The 19,072-nt window shown below is 63.8% G+C and overlaps 3 protein-coding genes across 9 annotated transcripts in view; all 3 read left to right on the forward strand.

Annotated features, from left to right (window-relative positions):
* SLC39A14 (solute carrier family 39 member 14) overlaps positions 1 to 19,072 on the forward strand; it is a 30,982-nt gene that overhangs the window by 5,805 nt on the left and 6,105 nt on the right. The window contains exons 1-5 of one of the 5 annotated variants that reach the window (XM_068662512.1): positions 14,106 to 14,171; positions 17,360 to 17,422; positions 17,749 to 18,026; positions 18,120 to 18,306; positions 18,885 to 19,054. In XM_068662512.1, coding sequence (XP_068518613.1) covers positions 17,763 to 18,026; positions 18,120 to 18,306; positions 18,885 to 19,054 — 621 coding nt within the window. In that variant the 5' untranslated portion in view covers positions 14,106 to 14,171; positions 17,360 to 17,422; positions 17,749 to 17,762. Of the gene's footprint in view, positions 1 to 14,105; positions 14,172 to 15,246; positions 15,267 to 15,493; positions 15,519 to 17,357; positions 17,423 to 17,748; positions 18,027 to 18,119; positions 18,307 to 18,884; positions 19,055 to 19,072 lie in introns of those variants that run through there. The other 4 variants (XM_068662514.1, XM_068662510.1, XM_068662513.1 and 1 more) reach the window with 4 other exon arrangements.
* Positions 251 to 5,136, forward strand: POLR3D (RNA polymerase III subunit D). Its single transcript, XM_068662354.1, is given in 10 exon segments — positions 251 to 388; positions 1,713 to 1,875; positions 3,207 to 3,250; positions 3,382 to 3,533; positions 3,633 to 3,760; positions 3,854 to 4,019; positions 4,132 to 4,159; positions 4,161 to 4,386; positions 4,525 to 4,677; positions 4,873 to 5,136. Coding segments are annotated over 10 exon segments (1,317 nt in total). The 5' UTR covers positions 251 to 254; the 3' UTR covers positions 4,996 to 5,136.
* Positions 5,761 to 13,090, forward strand: PIWIL2 (piwi like RNA-mediated gene silencing 2). Of its 3 annotated transcripts, XM_068662507.1 has the most exons (21): positions 5,762 to 6,239; positions 6,327 to 6,432; positions 6,552 to 6,689; positions 6,789 to 6,899; positions 7,169 to 7,286; positions 7,430 to 7,554; positions 7,632 to 7,712; positions 8,138 to 8,251; positions 8,385 to 8,573; positions 8,692 to 8,776; positions 8,858 to 8,944; positions 9,038 to 9,178; positions 9,276 to 9,389; positions 9,718 to 9,906; positions 10,011 to 10,112; positions 10,206 to 10,325; positions 10,671 to 10,753; positions 10,961 to 11,066; positions 11,873 to 12,126; positions 12,231 to 12,338; positions 12,796 to 13,090. In XM_068662507.1, the coding sequence occupies exons 1-21, from the start codon at positions 5,957 to 5,959 to the stop codon at positions 12,950 to 12,952; spliced, it is 2,811 nt and encodes a 936-aa protein (XP_068518608.1). In that variant the 5' UTR covers positions 5,762 to 5,956; the 3' UTR covers positions 12,953 to 13,090. The 3 variants fall into 3 exon arrangements, with proteins under 3 accessions (XP_068518607.1, XP_068518609.1, XP_068518608.1); XM_068662506.1 differs by having other exon boundaries at positions 5,761 to 6,239; positions 10,011 to 10,325; XM_068662508.1 differs by lacking the exon at positions 10,011 to 10,112 and having other exon boundaries at positions 5,761 to 6,239.

Below are 19,072 nucleotides of genomic sequence, written 5' to 3' on the forward strand. Positions count from 1 at the left end.
CCAGCACCCCCCATATTTGGGGACCCCAGGGTGGGGGGGGCACCCCTGGCTCCCTGCTGCTACTGGGGGATACTGGGAGGCACTGGGAGGCGAGGGTAAAACGAGGGGGGGGGCAGCGACCCCCTCCCCAAATTCCCCCCCCCTTCCCCTTTTTCCCCATCACTGCCCCCTATGAGCCCAAAGGCCGGGCACTGCCCGCCCCCAAGATGGCGCCGCCGCCTTCAGCGCACAGCCGGGCAGCGCCAGGCACAAAGATGGCGGCTCCCATAGCCGCCGGTTGTGACCATAACAAAGATGGCGGCGGCGGCTTCCTGCCGGGGACGCCAGGCGGCGCGACGCGCAGGCGCAGTAGGGAAGGGGGGGGCAGCGCCGGCGGTGCCCGGGCTGGGTAAGGGCCGGCGTGGAGGGGGGGGGGGCGGATTTTGGGGTACGGGGGGGGGTGGGGGGGGCAGGATGGGGCCTTTTGGGGGCTCAGCACCCGATTTGGGGGCAGGATGGGGCTTTTTGGGGCGTGGGGGGGGGAATGGGTGCGTTTTGGGGGGGTCTCGGGGCACCCTGGGGTGGGTGGGGGGGGGGTTGGGGGGATTTTTTGGGTTTGGGGGGGGTTTTGGGGGGGATTTTGGGGGTTTGGGGGGGATTTTTGGGGTGTGGGGGGCAGGGGGGGAGTGTGGGGGGTGGATGGGGGGGCCCTGGTTTGGGGTGGGGGGGTGGGGGGCTTAGGGTATGGGGCTGAGCACCCTGGGGTGGGGGGCAGTGGTTGGGGGGGGGGCACCTTGGGGTGGGGGGGGCAGGAGGGGAATGGGCACCTTGGGGTGCTGGAGGAACTTTTTGGGGGGGTTTCGGGGGGCACCTGGGGTGGGGGTGCAGGGGGTCACTGATTGGGGGTGCATGGGGGGGGCTGAGCACCCTGGGATGGGGGTGCAGGGGGTCCCTATTGGGGGTGCATTTATGGGGTGCAGGGGGCCCCTGTTTTGGGGTGCATGGGGGGGGCTGAGCACCTTGGGGTGCAGGGTGTCCCTGTTGAGGGCGCATTTATGGGGTGCTGGGGGCCCCTTTTGGGGGTGCATGGGGGGCTGAGCACCTTGGGGTGCTGGGTGTCCCTATGGGGGGCGCATTTATGGGGTGCAGGGGGTGAATGGGGGGGGCTGAGCACCTTGGGGTGCAGGGTGTCCCTATTGGGGGCACATTTTTGGGGTACAGGGTATCCCTGTTTTGGGTGCATGGGGGGGGCTGAGCACCTTGGGGTGCAGGGTGTCCCTATTGGGGGTGCATTTATGGGGTGGTGGGGGTCCCTGTTTTGGGGTGCATGGGGGGCTGAGCACCTTGGGGTGCTGGGGGCCCCTATTGGGGGCGCATTTATGGGGTGCAGGAGGTGCATGGGGGGGGCTGAACACCTTGGGGTGCTGGGTGTCCCTATGGGGGGCGCATTTATGGGGTGCAGGGGGTGAATGGGGGGGCTGAGCACCTTGGGGCACAGGATGCCCCTATTGGGAGCGCATTTATGGGGTGCTGGGGGTGCATGGGGGGGGGCTGAGCACCCTGGGGCACAGGGTGTCCCTATTGGGGGCTCATTTATGGGATGCAGGGGGTCCCTGTTTTGGGTGCATGGGGGGGCTGAGCACCTTAGGGTGCAGGATGCCCCTATCGGGGGCGCATTTATGGGGTCCCCAGCAGGGTCTCCGTGCGCTCACCCCATCCATCCCCTCTCTCAGGATGGCAGAGGGCAGCTCGGGGGACGCGGGCGCAGGGGGCAGCCTGCGGCCGGGGCTCCCGGGGACACGGGGGCTGCTGGGGAGGCGCCCGGCCCCCCCCCTCAGCCCCGGCCGCCTGCCCTCCATCCGCTCCCGGGACCTCACCTTGGGAGGCGTAAAAAAGGCAAGTGCCAAGTTTCCCAAAATCTCTTTTTTTTTTTAATTATTTTTAGGGGGAGAGGGATGTGCACACGCCCCCGCGGGGGCAGCAGCGTGGGCATTTTAGGGGTGTGGGCACCCCAAAACGTGGGTGGCTCTGGTGGAGCTGGTTGGGGTTGGCAATGCAACCCGACCGGTCCCGCCCCGGCATCCCGCTCCCGGGCACGGGGACACGGGGATGGGGACATGGGGACGGGGCATTCCCGGGGGTCCACGGTGGTTTTGGGGGCTTTTTAGGGTCAGGGCACCGCCGGGGGAGCTCAGAAGTTAGGGGACTTTTTGGGGATGGCGCGCCCTCAGGGGCGCACAGCGGTTTGGGGAGCTTTTAGGGGTGGGGTGCAGAGGTTTGGGAAGCTTTTGGGGATGTTTTGGGGATGTGGAAAGGATGGGGAACCCCCGGGGGTGCACAGGAGTTTGGGGACCTTTTGGGGATGAGGCTCCCCGAGGGGTGTACTGTTTGGGGACCTTTTGGGGACAGGACACCCCTGGGGGGCATGGCAATTTTTTGGGAACCTGTTGGGGACGGGGCACCCCTGGGGGCTCATGGAGGTTTGGGGACCTTTTTGGGAATCTTTTGGGGACGTGATAAGGATGGGACTCCCCTGGGGGTGCACAGGAGTTTGGGGACCTTTTGGGGACTTTTTAGGGACAGGGCACCCCCAAGGGTGCATGGTAGTTTGGGGTCCTTTTTGGGAACCTTTTGGGGACACAACGAGGGTGGGGCACCCCTGGGGGTGCACAGGAGTTTGGGGACCTTTTGGGGACCTTTTGGGGATGTGGTGAGGATGAGGCACCCCCGGATGTGCACAGGAATTTGGGGACCTTTTGGGGTCCTTTTGGGGACCTTTTGGGGACAGGACACCCCTGGGGGCGCACAGCACTTTAGGAACCTTTTGGAGACAGGGCACCCCTTGGGGGCGCACAGCGTTTTGGGGACTTTTTGGGGACGTGACACGGACAGGACACCCCTGGGGGCGCAGGGCGATTTGGGAACCTTCAGGGGAACCTTCTGGGGGACCTTTTGGGGACCTTTTGGGGACAGAACACCCCTGGGGGCGCACAGCACTTTAGGAACCTTTTGGAGACAGGGCACCCTTGGGGGGCGCACGGCGTTTTGGGGACTTTTTGGGGACGTGACATGGACAGGACACCCCTGGGGGCGCAGGGCGATTTGGGAACCTTTTGGGGACGCGCCGAGAGCCCCGGGCTCGCCCTGCAGCCCCGCCACCCGCACGGTTTCTGTGGCTTTCTCTCGGCTCCTGCCTCGTGCCGCGACTTGTCCGCTCTCGCCCGCAGAAAACCTTCACCCCCAACATAATCAGCAGGAAGATCAAGGAAGAGTAAGTGGCATCGTAAGCATTTCCCTGCCTTCCCCGGCCCCGTTTGGCGTGCCGAACGTGCCCGGAGAGGGAGCCACGGTGCCGAGGGGGGGGCTGTAGGGTAAATCTGCCCCCCCCCACCCTGTGCCCAGGCCCAGAGAGGATGTCACCGTCAAGAAGGAGAAGAAGGAGCGGGAGCGGGACCGGCAGCGCGATGGGCACGGCCGGGGTCGGGGCCGGCCCGAGGTCATCCAGTCCCACTCCATTTTTGAGCAGGGCCCGGCCGAAATGATGAAGAAAAAAGGTAGCGGGAGATGAGGTTTCCCCCAGGGAGGTTTTTTTTTTTTTGGGGGGGGGTCCGAGGCGGCGTGGGGTGAGCCCAAAGGGGTTCCCTGCTCCCCAGCGGGCTCCTGGGACAAGGCGCTGGACGTGTCGGACTTCGGCCCCTCGCACATCATCAACATCAAGAAGGAGAAGAGGGAGACGGACGAGGAGACGAAGCAGATCCTGCGCAGGCTGCAGAAGGACGACGTGAGCGGGGGGTTTTTTTAGGGGGACGGGACATCCCCAGGGTGCTGGGGCTGGCGCTGAGCTCCGTTCCCGTCCCCTCTCCCCACCCCGCAGTTCCTGGACGACCCGGGGCTGAAGAACGACATCCGCAACAAGCCGGTGCAGCTGCCCCTCGCCCACTCGGGCTGGCTCTTCAAGGAGGATGCAGCAGAGGAGCAGGAGGACGTGCAGCCCTGGCTGCCCAAGGAGGAAAAGACAGAGCCGGATCCCCCCCTCAAAGGTGCTTGGGGGTCCCGTGGGTGCACCGGGGGGGTCCCATGGGTGCAGGCGTGGCGAGATGGGGACGCTGCCCCTCTCCCTGCGCCCACCCTGCTCCTCTCACCCCATGGCAGTGAAGGAAGAGCCGTGCGACGAGGACCCCCCGGGTGCCACCAAACCCGCACGGGGCCCCCCCCGGTTTCCCGCGGGACATCCCGGTGGCCGAGCTGCTGCAGAGGCTGAGCCTGGCGGCCGAGGACGAGCTGCTGTTCCTACAGCTGCCCGACACGCTGCCCGGCCAGCCGCCCACCCAGGACACCAAACCCATCAAGACGGAGCTGCAGACCGAGGAAGGGCAGGTGGTGGTGGTGAAGCAGGAGAAGAGCCAGGTGATAGGGGTGGTTTTGGGGGTTTTTGGGGTGGTTTTGGGGGTTTTGCGATGATTTTGTGTTTTTTTGGGGGGTGGTTTTGGGGTTTTTGGGGTGGTTTTGGAGGCGCAGCATGGTGATGGTGTTTCTCGGTGGCAGGAGGCGAGGCAGGCGGAGAACACGTGCACCCTGGCCGACCTCCCCGAGGGGCAGGTGGGGAAGCTGCTGGTCCGCAAGTCGGGGAAGGTGCAGCTGGTGCTGGGCAAGGTGACCTTGGACGTGACCATGGGGACCCCCTGCTCCTTCCTGCAGGTACTGGGGGGGCATCAGGGATGGGATTTGTAGGGCTGCGCCCCAAGGGGGCACCTCAGGGACCCCGCTGGAGCATTCCCACACCCTACAACGGGGAAAAGGAGCCCTCCCCGGCCCCTTTTTCCACCCTAAACCTGAAGAAGGGTTTTGGCCGCCCCGCTGAGCCACCCATGGGTGCTTCTCCCTCCCGGCAAGGAGCTGGTGTCGGTCGGCATCGGGGACAGCCGCACGGGCGAGATGATCGTCCTGGGCCACATCAAGCACAAGCTGGTTTGCTCCCCGGACTTCGAGGCCCTGCTGGAGCACCGCCACCGGTAGCCCCATGGCAGGGGGGGGGCGACGAGCCAAAGGTGCCCCCCCCCTGCCTGCAGTGCCCCCCCGGAGGGCTGTGGAGAGGGGTCTTCGGCAGCCGGATCCGACCTCGGTGCTGTGCGCCCTGCAAGGGAGCAGCGGCGGGGATGGGGGTGCAGCTCTGCGCCCCCACAAAAAGAGGGTTTGTGGGGTGGGGGATTTGGGGTCCCTCCTCCCCGGGCTCTATGTGCGCCCTGGGGGTGGCGGGATGCTTGTTTTTGGGGAGAAATGCAATAAAAATGGCTTTCCTCCTGCGGGGGGGTCCTCAGTGTGGTCCCCCCCCCCCCAACCTCAGCCCCCAGCTCACCCTGTGCAACTGCCCCCTGCCCTTTATAGTTGCCGCATGGAATTGCCCCCGTCCAACTGCCCCCTCAAGTTGCCCCATGTAACTGCCCCCAGCCCCTTGCAATTACCCCCTGGAATTGCCCCTGGCCCCTTGTACTTGCCCCCCTCAACTGCCCCTTTGCAATTACCCCATACCCTTTCCAAATAACCCCTGTACTTGCCCCCTGCCCCACGTAATTGCCCCTCCAATTGCCCCCCCGCCCCCTGTTCTTGCCCCTAACCCCTTGCAATTGCCCCCAGTCCCTTGCACTTGCCCCGTGTACTTGCCCCCTGCCCCATGTAGTTGCCCCCTGCCCCCTTTACTTGCCCTTCCAATTACCCACAGCCCCCTTTACTTACCCCCAGCCCCCTATAACTGCCCCCCGTACCTCCCCCCCAACAATTACCCCCCTGCCCGGACCCCCCGCCCGTTTCCCGGAGCTCTCCGCGTGGCCTTTCCGCGCCGGCGCGCCGAGCGCGGACCAATCGCGTGGCGGCTCGGCGGGTGCGCGGCCAATGAGAAGCGAGCGCAGGGCGCGCCGGCGCGCCGCGAGGGCTGATCCTCGTGTGGGGCGGCCTCGCCTCGGCCGGGGGCGGCCTCGCCATGGAGCCCCCGCCGCCGCCTTTCAGCCGCCCCCCCGGCCGCATGAGGGGGACCTCGGCCCTCATCCCGTCCTGGGCTCGTGGGCAGCCGGGGCTCGGCAGCCCCCGAAGTCCCGGGAGACCCCGGAGCCCCTCGAGCCTCCCCGGAGAGCCTCCGGTGCCCCCAGCCTCCGCGGTGCCCCCAGCCTCCGCGGTGCCTCCGGTGTCTCTCTCCTCGCTTTTTTGGAGCCTGGGTTTCGGCACAGAGCCCAGCCCCTCGCTGGAACCGGGGGGTTCACCCCTTGGTAGGTCACCGTGCCTTAATGGTTTGGGGGTGGTGGAGGCCTGCCCGGCCTCCCTGAGCCTCCCCCAGCCTCGCTCCTTCCCCGCAGGCCGTGGTGCTGCCAGCGCGGTGAAGGCTGCGGAGGATTCCCCAGTCCGGCCCAGTCCGGCGGTGGGTGCTGGTGATGGGGAGCTGGTGCTGCCCACGCGTGGCCGGTGAGTCGGGAGGCCTGGGTGCTCGGCCTCTAAATTCATTGCGGGGGGTGTACATCAAATTGGGGGGGCTGTGGCAGCGCCCCTCAGCCTCTCCCCACATTTTTTGGGGGGCGGCACAGGATCCTTTACCGAGGCAGAGGGGATGCACCACCCGCTGCCCCCCCTGGCAGAGCCACCCCGCTGCCCCTCGCCAAGCCCAGCCTGGGCCCACCCGGCCCCTTGTCCTCTCCGGAGCCCCCCCCGGCCACCAGCAGACAGTAAGTGACTGGCGTGGAGCCCCCCTGGGGGGCAACCTCCCCCCCACCCCCCCAAGGACCTCGCTCCCCCTCCTGCCTCTGCGCCCTCCTCTCTCCTAGGGCACCCGGAGCGAAGCCGGCGGCGAGGGGCACGGCGGTGCCCGTGGGGCTGAACTCGGTGCGGATCCACTGCCAGAACGAGGCCGTCTACCAGTACCACGTTACCTTCAGGTAGCAGCACTCATGGTGGGGATAATTAATTAAAAGCCACGGTTAATTAGCAGCCACCCCCCCCCAGGGACACCCGGCTATCCCCACCGCTAGATGGAGCGGCCGGCGCGGCCACGGCGCACGGGCAGGGAGCGCCGCTGAGGGTTGGCTCCGTTTTTTCTCCCCTCGCCGGGTTCCCAAAACCCTGGCAGGAGGCAGAGGGTGAGGGAAGAGGCCGGGGAAGGCGAGCAGAGGCTGGGTGGTGCAGTGCTGCCTCCCCGTGTCCGCAGCCCCGAGGTGGAGTGCAGGAGCACGCGTTTCGGCATGCTGAAGGAGCAGCGCTCGGTGACCGGAGACGTGACCGCCTTCGATGGCTCCGTCCTCTACCTGCCCATCCTGCTGCCTCAGGTATCATTCCGGAGCTGTTGCGCACCCCAGGAGGCTGTTTTCCCCCAAATTTTAGGCTCGGGGATGTCCCCAACCTCCAACCCTTGTCTTGGGTCGCTGAGCATCCCTCCTGGCCCCCCTCTAAGCGTCCTCTCGCCCCGCAGCCGGTCAGCCTGAAGGCTCAGAGGAGGGTGGACGGGGAGGAGGTCAGCGTCACCATCCAGCTCACCAAGGTCCTGGAGCCCAGCTCCGACCTCTGCATCCCCTTCTACAACGTGGTGTTCCGCAGGTGAGGCCAGGCGGCCGCGCTCCTCGAGCCCCAGCCAGCCCCCGTGGCCCAAAATTGCCTCATTTCCCCCTTTTTAGGGTGATGAGGATCTTGGACATGAAGCTGGTGGGGAGAAACTTCTTTGATCCTTCCCAGGCCAGCATGTTACAGCATTACAGGTGGGTGCTGGACACGTTTTTTGGGGGATTTCATGCTGATTTGGGGACGTCCCTGTCCCTAGAGAGAAACACCACCCTGGACATGGTGCCGAGGGCTCCTGAGGAGCATCCTTGGGTCGGGGCTGTGGGAATTTTTTTGGGGGGTCTCACACCCGTCCATACAGCCCTGCAGACAGCTCTGCTGCGGCAGCACGTGGCTGGGAAGCCGGGAGCCTTTTCAGGGCAGCTCTGACCCTGCTCTTGGCCAGCTCTGGCGAGCGTGACCTCAGAGCGCCGCTTTCAGGGGTTATTAACTGAGAGCTGGCAGCCAGCTGGGAAATTATTTGTGTGTGTGTGTGTTTGAGCAGTCTATGGCCAGCAGCACGGCCTCTGGCTCTGCTCGGGGTGTAACCCGGGTGCTGCTGTGCTGCTTCCCCTGGGCGCAGGCTGCAGGTTTGGCCGGGGTACTCGGTCAGCATCCGCCGGAGGGACGGCGGGCTCTTCCTCCAGGTGGACACGGTGCACAAGGTGATCCGCAGCGACTCCGTCCTGGCTTCCATGTAAGAGAACAAAAAAATAAAATAAAGGGGGAGGGAAAAAAACAGCTTCCCAGGAGCCGCGAGCCCCCGGCTGGCTCCCCGTGGCTTGTTTCTGAGCGCACGGCACCGGGGCTCCTGCTCCTCCCCGCCGCAGGCACGCCATCTACAAGCAGAACGCCGCCGGCTTCAAGGACGAGTGCACCAAGCAGCTGGTGGGCAGCATGGTCCTCACCCGCTACAACAACCGCACCTACCGCATCGACGACATCGACTGGGACAGGACCCCCCGGGACAGCTTCACGCTGGCCAGCGGCGAGGAGATCACCTTCGTGGACTACTACAGGTGGGGAGCCTCGGGGCGCGCCGCCTTGGGGTGGCGAGGTGGTTTTCCTGGGTTTGGTGAGCAGCAAGGAAACTTTTTTATAATTATTTTTATTATTTTTGGTGTTTTTTTCCTTTAGCAAAACGTACGGGATCACGGTGAGGGAGCTGGACCAGCCGCTGCTCGTTCACAGACCCAAGGAGAAGAGGATGCCGGGGAGGAAGGTGAGCCTGGCACACGGGGATTTGGGCAGGGAGCTGGGAACGTGTCCCTGCCCCGTGGCACAGCCTGGCACTCTCCTACAGCCCCAGGTGGAGATGATCCTGCTGGTTCCAGAGCTCACCTTCCTGACCGGCATCACGGAGATCAAGAAGGACACCCGGATGCTGAAGGTCAGCCTCGGGGAAGGGGAATCGGACCCCGATCTCACACGGGGCGGTGGGCACAGCGCCGTGACCCCCAGCTTTACCACCTCGTGCCCGCAGGACGTGATGCGTGAGATGCTGCAGAGCCCCCAGCAGCACTACGAGTGCCTCTGCAGCCTCCTGCGCCGCATCCAGGAGAGCCAGGAGGCCTCGCACGAGCTCATGCGCTGGGGTCTGGTCCTGGCCCAGGACATCCACAGGGTAAGGGCTTCCCCGCGGCCAGGGCGAGCGGCACGGTGCCGGGCACCCCCCGGAGCACCCCCCGGAGCTGCCCCCGTTGTTTTCTGCTCCCCCCCAGACCCAGGGCCGCGTCCTGCCCACGGAGAGGATCAACCTGAGGCACAGCTCCTTCTTCCCCGCCGAGGACCTGAGCTGGAGCAAGGAGGTGTCTCGGGAGGCCTCCATCTCCACGGTGAGCGCACGCGCCCCGCGGAACAGCCCGGCTTTTGTTTTGGGAGCTGGGCTGGGTCCTCGTGGTGCTGGCACCCCGCTGCTCCCTGCCTGTCTGGACACGGCGCCGCGTTCCAGCTGAAAACCTCGGCTTGTTTTCCTTGGCTTTGCCTCCTGGCCTCTTTTTTTATTTTATTTTTTTTTTGGAGGAGGTTGGATGGAGCAGCTGCTCTCCCTCCTCCTCCTCCTCCTTGTCGGCTACAGGAGTGCCCAGGGGATGCTCTCCCCATCCCCAAATTCCCCGTGGGAGAGGCCAGGGCCACGTTTTGGGATCCCTGCCTCTCCTGTAGGTTGCCATGAACTACTGGCTGCTCGTCTACCCGCGGCGCCTGCAGGACCTGATGAAGGAGCTGGTGGCTGCCATGAAAAGCGTCTGCGGCCCCATCGGCATGCACGTCAACGCCCCAGCCCTGGTGGAGCTGAAGGACGACCGCATCGAGACCTACGTCAGGACCATCCGAGGCCTTTTGGGCAGCGAGGTGGGACCCTGGGGGTCCGCAAAAGGTTGGGGAGCCCCTGGAAGAAGGGGGGGGTCCCTGGGGGGTGGTGCTCAGGGCGCTCCCCGCGCTGTGCCCCGCTGCAGGACAAGGTGCAGCTGCTGCTCTGCATCACCACCAAGAGCAAGGAGGATTTGTACAGCGCCATCAAGAAGCTGTGCTGCGTGCAGACCCCGGTGCCCTCGCAGGTGGGTGCAGGACGAAGCAGCCCCAGCCCCCGGGGTGGCTCCTCCAACCTCTTTTTTTCTTTTTTTTCCCCCCCTTTCCTCCTCTTTTTGCAGGTCATCAACGTGCAGTCCCTGACGGGCCAGTCCAGCAAGCTGAGGAGCATCGTCCAGAAAGTTTTGCTGCAGATCAACTGCAAGCTGGGGGGCGAGCTCTGGGGGATCGACGTCCCCCTGGTGAGGCGCACGGCGGTGCCGGGGGGGGGACCCTGGGTGTGCGTGGGGAGCGTGCAAGAGGCGTGCAGGCAGCGGGGGCGTGCGCCTGGGCTGTGTTTCGCCTGCCTGGCACGTGCGTGCACAGCAGCTCCCTTGTTCCCTGGAGTGAAAGGGGCATTCAGGCCCTCCCCGATGCCTTTGTGTAGGGCGAGGGGATGGGATTCCCTCGGGGAACGCGGATAAACCATCCCCGGAGCTGGCCTGGCGCGTTTTGTGCATTCAGCTTGGGGTTGGAGCTCAGGCAGACCCCAAAAGCGAGGCGCAGTGCTCGTGCCTGATTTTTTTTTTTAATTATTCCCCCCCCAGAAGCAGCTGATGGTCATCGGGATGGACGTCAGCCACGGCAGGGGGACGCGCTCCGTCATCGGCTTCGTCGCCAGCGTCAACCAGTACGTGGTGCCCTCACCCCCAGCACCTTTTTTCCTTCCCTGGAGGGGGGAAAAATAAATAGCGTGGCACCGGTGGTGCCAAATCCCTCGGCACCGGCGGTGCCAAATCCCTCGGCACCGGCTCGGGCTGGGGAAAAAAGGCTCCGTGCCCCCGTGCCGGGCTGGGTGGTGGCACAACCGCCCCAAATTTTGGCTCGCTGCCCGCAGGGTCCTGACCAAGTGGTACTCGAGGGTGGTTTTCCAGATGCCCCAGCAGGAGATTGCCGACAGCCTGCGGCTCTGCCTGGCCGATGCCCTGCAGTGCTTCCACGAGGTGAGGGCTCCCCAAAAACCCTCGAGGATTTCGGTGCCAAAACGCCCCCAAATTGTCCAACTTGAATTCATGTGAGCGAGCAAACAGCCTTGGGGCAGCCTTTGGACTGGAGGTGACCTCTGCAGGAGGCTCTCCTTATCTCGGGGCCGCACGGACCTGCCCACGGGATCGCTTTGCACCGGGGCGAGTGCCACGTTGGTGCTTTGGTGCTGAGCCACCGAGCCCCGTCCTGGTCCCCAGGGGGGGCAAACGGGGGAATCGGAGCAGTTCCCGGGGCTGCGTGGTGGGCAGGGGGGGTTTGGCAGCCGGGCTCTGCCTGCTCTTGGTGTTTAATGTCCCTCTGTAAGTGCTGGAGAAAAACCCCAAAGCTGAGGTTGCTGCGCGTGGGCAGTGCTGGTGCAGGCGGTGCGTCTTTCTGCCCTGCCAGCCTCTCCAAAATCTGCTAGGAAATGGGGGAAATCTGCTCGGAAATGGGGAAAGGAATAGGGAAATCTGCTTGGAAATGGGGAAATCTGCTTGGAAATGGGGAAAGAAATAGGGGAAATCTGCCTGGAAATGGGGGAAATTGCTAGGAAATGGGGAAAGAAATGGGGGAAATCTGCTCAGAAATGGGGTTGCCGAGGCTGAATACCGCTGGTGCTCTACACCCAGCTCGAGGGCAATGGGTTGAACTGGCAGGGTGGCAGAAATTCATCCTCCTGGGGGCTGGTTGGGCATCGAGCACCCAATTTTTGGCTGGATTTACGCCTGCCCCTGCCCCACCTTGTGCTGGGGGCGATGGGGTGACCCCTGCACCCCCTCCTCAGATGAACCACTGCCTGCCCAAGAAGATCGTGGTGTACCGGGACGGCGTCTCGGACGGGCAGCTGGACACGGTGGTGAAATACGAGATCCCCCAGCTGCAGAAATGCTTCGACACCTTCGAGAATTACCAGCCCAGCATGGTGGTGGTGGTGGTGCAGAAGCAAATCAGCACCAACTTCTACACCGACACCTCGGAGAGGCTGGCGTGCCCCCCGGCGGGGACGGTCATCGACCACACCATCACCAGTACGGACTGGTGAGTACTGGGAGGGCCGTGCCGGGCGTTTTGGGATGGTTCTGCCTCTCACAGAGCTTTTTTTAATTTTTTTTATTTATTTTTTTATTTTTCTCCCCTTGCAGGCAGGATTTCTACCTGCTGGCTCACCGCGCCCGCCAGGGCTGCAGCGTCCCCACGCGCTACGTCTGCGTGCTCAACACGGCCAACCTCAGCCCCGAGCACCTGCAGAGGTAAGGATGGGATTCCCGCAGCCAAAACCAAGGATTTTGGGGAAAAAATCCCGTGGGAAGGCAGCGAGGGCCTGGCTGGGGCTGCCCTTAATGCCATTTGGTGCGATGGGCGGCGAGGGGGCGAGGAGGAGGTTTGGAGCCGTTTTGCTTCACCTCCGGGCAAGAAATGAGTTATAAATGGGGGTAAAAACCTGCCTGGGGTGGCGTTGGGAGGGAGCTGCCGTGGTTTCAGAAGTGCCCAAGCAGCAGGCGTGTAATTAACGCAATCAGGAGCTGGCAAAGCCCGACCTCGCACCCGTGCGCTCGGGCGAAACGGCGCAGAGCGGCCACCCGGCACGGCTTGGCGGCACCCCTCCTTGCCTCTTGGTGCAGGGCTGCTTTTGGGGGAAAAAAGGGGAAAAAAGGGGAAAAAAAAAAAGCTAAACGAGCACCGACGCGTCCTCCTTGCCCTCCCCAGGCTGACCTTCAAGCTGTGTCACCTCTACTGGAACTGGCCGGGCACCATCCGCGTGCCGGCGCCCTGCAAGTACGCGCACAAGCTGGCGTTCCTGGCGGGGCAGGTGCTGCACCACGAGCCGGCCCCCCAGCTCTGCGACAGGCTCTTCTTCCTCTGAGCCCCCCCTCCGACCCCAAAAGGGGCTTCAGGGTTTGGTTTTGGGGCGGTTTTGTGTTTTTTTTTCCCCACGCTGCTGGTTTCGTCCGTTCCTTTCCGTCGTTGCGCTCACGGCGCTCGTTTTGGGGGAGTTTCTGGTTTTGGGGTGAAAAAGGGGGGTTTTGGGCCACGGAGAGGCTCCAGACTCCGCTCTGCTTTCAGCCTTACTGGGGAGCACTGGGACGAACCACCCCGTTCCCAGTTTGGTGCTGGGCACCAACCCCCAACCTCCATTTATTTCCCTCGCCTCCTGCCTGTCCCCCCCTGAAGCAGCTGCTGCTTTTTAATATTTTTCCCAATTTCTTTATTTTTTTCCTTCTTTTTGCTCCTCTTTAACAAATCCCGTTCCAGTTCGGCTGCTTAACGCCCCCCCTATTTAATTAATTTATTTAATTTATTTATTTTGTTTATCGTATTTATTTTAGTCTGTACCCAAAATTTCAGCCACCGGGCTGTTAGGAGAGCCCCAAAAATATCCCCAAAACCCCAAATTTGAGCATTTCAGCTCTTCCAGCCCCTCCCTTCCCGTGGCAGGAGACTTTTGAGCCTGAATTTGTTGGGAACCCCCCAAAAAACCCTCCGAATTTCACCCTGAGCCTGCCTGACCGCCCCCCCCTTTGAGCAAACAGGGGCAGGATGAGAGCAGGCACCAGCCCCCCCTCCCCCAGCCTTCGTTCAGAGTTTGGAAAAGAGAAAAAAGGAAAAAAAAAAAGAAAGAAAAAAAAAAAGCTATTTATTTTTCCTTTTTTTGGCTGTAATTGCAGGTTTCCCTTCAATAAAGCTGTTCCTGGCAGCACCTCGGTGTTGGGACTGGGGGGGGCGCGGAGGGGCGCAGCGCCGTCACCTCTCCAAAGGGGGGTCCCCGCCTTCCTCCTGGCCAGGGGATTTTGGGGACAAAACCACCGATTTGGGGACACTTTGGGGACACTTTGGGGACCGTGCCAGCACCCCCTGGGGCCGCTTGTTTGCGCTCCATCCCTTTCCAAAACCCTTTGAGCAAATATTTAGGTTCAGGGCGAGTGCTGGCGGTGCCTGGGGGGGCCAACCTTTTTTTTTTTTTTTTTGGGGTGGGGGCTCGGGGTAGGTGCCCCCCCCCCGGTCCTGCCCCATGTTTTTTTTTCCGCTTCGTTAATGATTTATCCTCATTCCCGGACTTTGGCAGCCCGGGCAGGCGGCAGCTGGTGCGTGGCGGGGTTTTATTTTATTTTTTTTGGGGGGGGGGGGGGGGTGAATGGGTGTGTGGGACCCCCCCCTTTTGTCCCCCAGCTGTAATAGGGGGGCTGCCCCCCATCCCCCCGGAGCCTCCCGGCCTTAAATTATAACCCGCTGGCTTTAATGAAGCAGCGTTAATTAGTGCTGGGAGCTGAAAGGCTCGCTTGTCCTGGCTGGGGGGGGGGAAAAGGGGGGGGGGTGAGGGGCCCCTGCCCCTTTTTGGGGGGGTCATTGGGGTGCCCCATGCCCCCAGGGGATGTTTTTTAGGGTCTGGGGGGTGTCCTGCCCCTTTTTTGGGGGGGGGTTATCGGGATTTGGGGGTGTCCTGCCCTTTTTTTGGGGGGTCATTGGGGTGCCCCATATCCCCAGGGGATGTTTTTTAGGGTCTGGGGGTGCCCTGCTTCTTTTTGGGGGGGTCATTAGGGTGTCCCGTGTCCCCAGGGGATATTTTTTGGGGTCGGGGGGGTGCCCTGCTTCTTTTGGGGGGGGGGTCAGTGGGGTACCCCATGCCCTAAGGGCTGCTTGGGGGGGGGTTCTGGGGGGTACCCTGCCCGTTTTTTGGGGGGTATGGGGGTGCCCAGCCAATTTTGGGGGGGTTTAGGGCTGCTTTGTCCCTTCTGGGGGGGGTGCAGTGGGGTACCCTGCCCCTTTTTTATTTTGGGGGGGGTCTGAGGGTGCCCAACCCCTTTTGGGGGTACTCAATGGGGTCCCCCATATCCCCAAGGGATGCTTGGGGGGGGTGCGCCCTGCCCCCTTTTTTTTGGGGGGGGATCAATAAGGGTGCCCTGCCCCTTTTTTTTTTTGGGGGGGGGTCCCCACCCCCTGGTGGGGGGGTCAGCAGGGGGGGGGTCCGCGCCCCCCAGGGTTATGGGGCCGGGGGATGCTCCGCGCCCCCCTCCCACGGTGCCACGTGTTGTGGGGGGGGGAAATGGGATCGGGGGGGGGGAAATTGGGACCGGGGGGGGGGGGCAGGGGGCGGGACAAGGGGCGGGGTTTGGGGTGACGTCGGTGGAGCCTGCGCTGTGCGGAGGGGGGGGGGAGGAAGAGGAGGAGGAGGAGGAGAGGTAGGGATGGGGGCACGGGGATGGGGTGGGATTGGGATTGGGATTGGGGGGGGATCTGGGGGGGGACAGGGGAAATCGGGATGGGAATTGGGATTGGGATGGGGATGGGGTTAAAATGGGATTGGGATGGGTTTGGGATGGGTTTGGGATGGGATTAGGATGGGGGTACCGGGACCAGCACCCCATCAGGATGCGCACAGCCGTGCGCCCCCCCCCGAAAAAAGCCGCTGCCCGGTTTCGCGATGCCCAAATGTGGGATTTTGGGGCTCACCCCCCCTCCCCGTGGGATTTTGTTTTTTTTTGGGGGGGTCTTTGGTGGGTTTTTAGGGGTTTTGGGGTCATCCCCGCGCAGGTTGCCGGGAAGCGAGGCCTTGGAGGGGGGGGGGTTGCAATTGGGGTTGATGAATTTGGGGCGGGAATTTAGGGGAAATGAGAGGGGAGAGGGGATTTGCCCCCCCCCCCATCGCCCCCCACCCCGTTATCCACCCATGGGGCTTGGGGGGGCTCCGTGCCAGCCCCCCAGAGGCTGTCCCCAAGGGTGGGGGGCCGGGACCCCGAGCAAAAAACCCCAAACCCCGCACCCCCGAGGACGCCCATGAAGGTCACCAGAGGTGGGGGCACCGGGGGGGGGTCCCCACGAGCTGGCGGTGATGCTGGGGGGGGTCCCGGTTTGCCACCCCCCCCTGCCTTTTGTAGGGCAGCTGGGGGAAAATTTGGGGTCAGGAGGGTTTGGGGAGATGGCAGAGACCCCCTAAGGGGGGGTGGGATTTGGGGGGAGCGTACGCCCCCCCCCCAAATTTGGCTGCCCCAGGGGGGGATGTGGCGGTGCCAGCGGGGATGGGAGCCGAGCTTTGAGCCCTGGGGGTGGCACCGGGTGGCACCATACCTTTGGGGGGGGAAGCACCCACCCCAAAGCAGGGTTTGGGTCAAGAACGAGGGTGTTTGGTTCTTGTTGAGGGTTTAGGGGTTTTTTTGGGTATCTCCATGGGGGCACCGCCAGGCTGGGGAATTCGCCCCCCCCCCTGTTTTGGGGTGGAGAAGGGGTTAAGCGAAGGCATCCAGGCTAAGCCTCGGCAGGAGGAGACCAAAAGCTCCTGGGCAGAGCTTGTAGGGGAGAACAAAGCCCCAAAAACCCATAAAACCCCATAAAACCCCCAGGAATGTGGGTGCCGGGGTGGGGGCACCAGCCCCCGGTGGGGACAGGGACCCCGCGTGGCTCCGAGGCTCCCCCCGGGCTCGCCCTCGGCCCCGTGGCAGCCCCGTGCCTGGCAGCCCCGTCCGGATCCTACTATTTTCGGAAACAATTGTGGGGCCAGGCTGCAGCAACGCCTCGGGCCTGGGTTTTTTTGGAGGACACCGAGCCCCCGGCGGCGTGGCTGGGGTGGGGGCGCTGGGTGCAGAAACCCCCCCGGGGTGGGTTCCTTTCCCCTGTCCCCTGCCGGAGCAGGGTCAAAGTTTTAAGTTGTGGGGAGGGAAAACCCTACATAACCTCACCCTACAGCCCGGTGGCGTTTATCGCCCTGCTGCTGCTGGCAAAAAACCCCAAAAAGGGGTCCGGGACCGCGGTGGGCGCACGGGGGCGGCGGATGCTGAATCCCAGGCTCGGAGCGGGGAGGGCAGAGCTGTTTATTTTTTAATTTTGGGGCACTTTCATGAATCCTAAACCCACCGTCCAGCTTCCAGTAGGGTTTTTTTCCAAGAATGGGGCCGTGCCTGACCCCATGCACCCGGAGGACGAACCCCGGGCTCCTTTTATTGATCCTCGGCGCGGATAAAAGGGAGCAGCGAGGGCACGGGGCTGGGTCCCCGCAGATACCCGAAAGGGCTCCCGCAGTTTGGGCTCGGAAGGAGCAGGGTTCGGCGTAATTAACAGGGTTAAAGTATAACCTTAATAGGTTCGCCACCCCTGACCCCGCACCTCCCGGACCCTTTTTGGGTTGGCCGCTGCTTTCCTCGCCCAGCTCGGGGCTGTGGGATCCGGGAGGAGCGGGCGGAGGGCATTTGGCACCGGGGGATTTGGGGATTTGCTGCTTGCTGAGCGCACTCTGTGTAGGACCAGGCCCTTTCTGACCCTTTTTCTTCTCTCCCTGTAGGGCCCCCAAAGTGCTGCGGAGCTGGGGAGCCCCCGGGAGCCGTGTCCCAGCCCTCGGCACACGGTGAGCCGGGGGGGGGGGGGGGGCGCAGGGTGCTGGGGAGGTGGGCTCGGAGGGGTGGGAAGAAACAGCAGCGAACACCCAGCACCAGGTCCCTCCTCGGAGCTTTTTGGGTGCTTTTTGGGCAGAATTTTCCCCCCCCTCAGCCCTGGTTTTGGGCAGAAATCTGCTGGCCTCTGCTGCCACCTCCTGCTGGAGCCGCGGGGCAGGAGGCTGCGTGCGCGCCCCTCTTTTTGGGGGATCCCAGCCAGCAGGAGAACCCCATTTTCGGGGTTCCCAACACCTTTGGGGTTCCTAAAGCTAACGCCAGCCCCCTCCTTCCCTTCCAGCCCCCCCCGGCACCATGAGCTGCCCCTCAACCCTACGGGGCTGCTGCCTGCTGGCTCTGCTCTGCCTCCTCCCACCCCCTCGGGCGCTCGCTGGCGGCGATGCCGCGGCCCCCCCGGCGCTTTCGGCCGCCTCCTTCCTTCAGGACCTCCTGCGGCGCTACGGCGAGGGCGAAACCCTGAGCCTGAAGCAGCTCAAAGCCCTCCTCAACCGCCTGGACGTGGGAGTGGGGCACGCCAACGCCTCCCACCCCCCCCAGCAGCGCGCCAACCTCTCCAGGGTAAGAAAAAAAACTTCGGGGACCCCCCCCCCTCTCCGAGGTGGCCACCCCGGAGGGGGCTCGAGGCAACCTCTGCGCCTCCTTCCTCGGCAGTGCTTCAGCTCCTCGGAGCTTTTCGCCATCCACAACCTGAGCGAGGGCTCGGCCGTGGGGCGCAGCGAGCTGCGGGAGTTCTGCCCCGCCGTCCTGCAGCAGCTGGAGTCGGGGGCGTGCGCCGCGGAGAACCTGGAGAACGAGGAGAACGAGCAGACGGAGGAGAGCAGGCCCAGCTCGGCCGAAGGTGAGCGAGGACCCCCAGGACGCGAGGTGCCCGAGCTTCCCTTTTTTAGGGGCTCTCGACCGCAGCTGGGTGTCTCCCCGTGGTTTTGTTCCCGTTGCACGCTCGAGCTGCGAGCTCTGCGGCTCGGAGATGTCCCCGGTGGCACGCGGTGCGCGTCGGAGCCGTGCTTGTAACGCAGTTCCCCGGGGTGGCTCGAGGAAGGGGGCATCACCGTGAGCCCCCGGGGGCTGCTTGGCAATTTTGGGACCTGCTGCTCCAACGCTGGCCTCCAGCCACCTCCTGGTGCTGCCCCACACTCATTTTTCCCCCCCCCCACAATGCCAGGAAAACCTTTTCCAAGCAGCTCGGAGGCAGGGCAGGTTGGTGGTGGCTTCGTTTTCCCCCACCCCGCACCAAAACCCAGGGTTTGTGTCGCAGTGGAAGCATCCGGAGCAAAAGGGAGAGCTGCTCGGGTGCCCTGAGGCCGGCACGAGCCCTTCCCACCCACCCGGCTCGGGGAGGGGGCTCCGGACCCTCCCCGTCTACCCCTCGCCGAGAGCCTCGGTAATGTCTGGCCCTGGTTTCTTCTCGTTCCGCAGTTTGGGGCTTTGGTTTTCTCAGTGTGTCAATGATTAACGTGGCCTCCCTGCTCGGACTCTTCATCGTCCCGTGCACCCAGAAGGCTTTTTTCCGCCGGGTCCTCACGTTTTTCATCGCCCTCTCCATCGGCACGCTGCTCTCTAACGCGCTCTTCCAGCTCATCCCAGAGGTGCGGTAGCAAGTCCCT

This window comes from Anas acuta, chromosome 27 (assembly GCF_963932015.1).
Source record: "Anas acuta chromosome 27, bAnaAcu1.1, whole genome shotgun sequence".
NCBI lineage: Eukaryota > Metazoa > Chordata > Aves > Anseriformes > Anatidae > Anas > Anas acuta.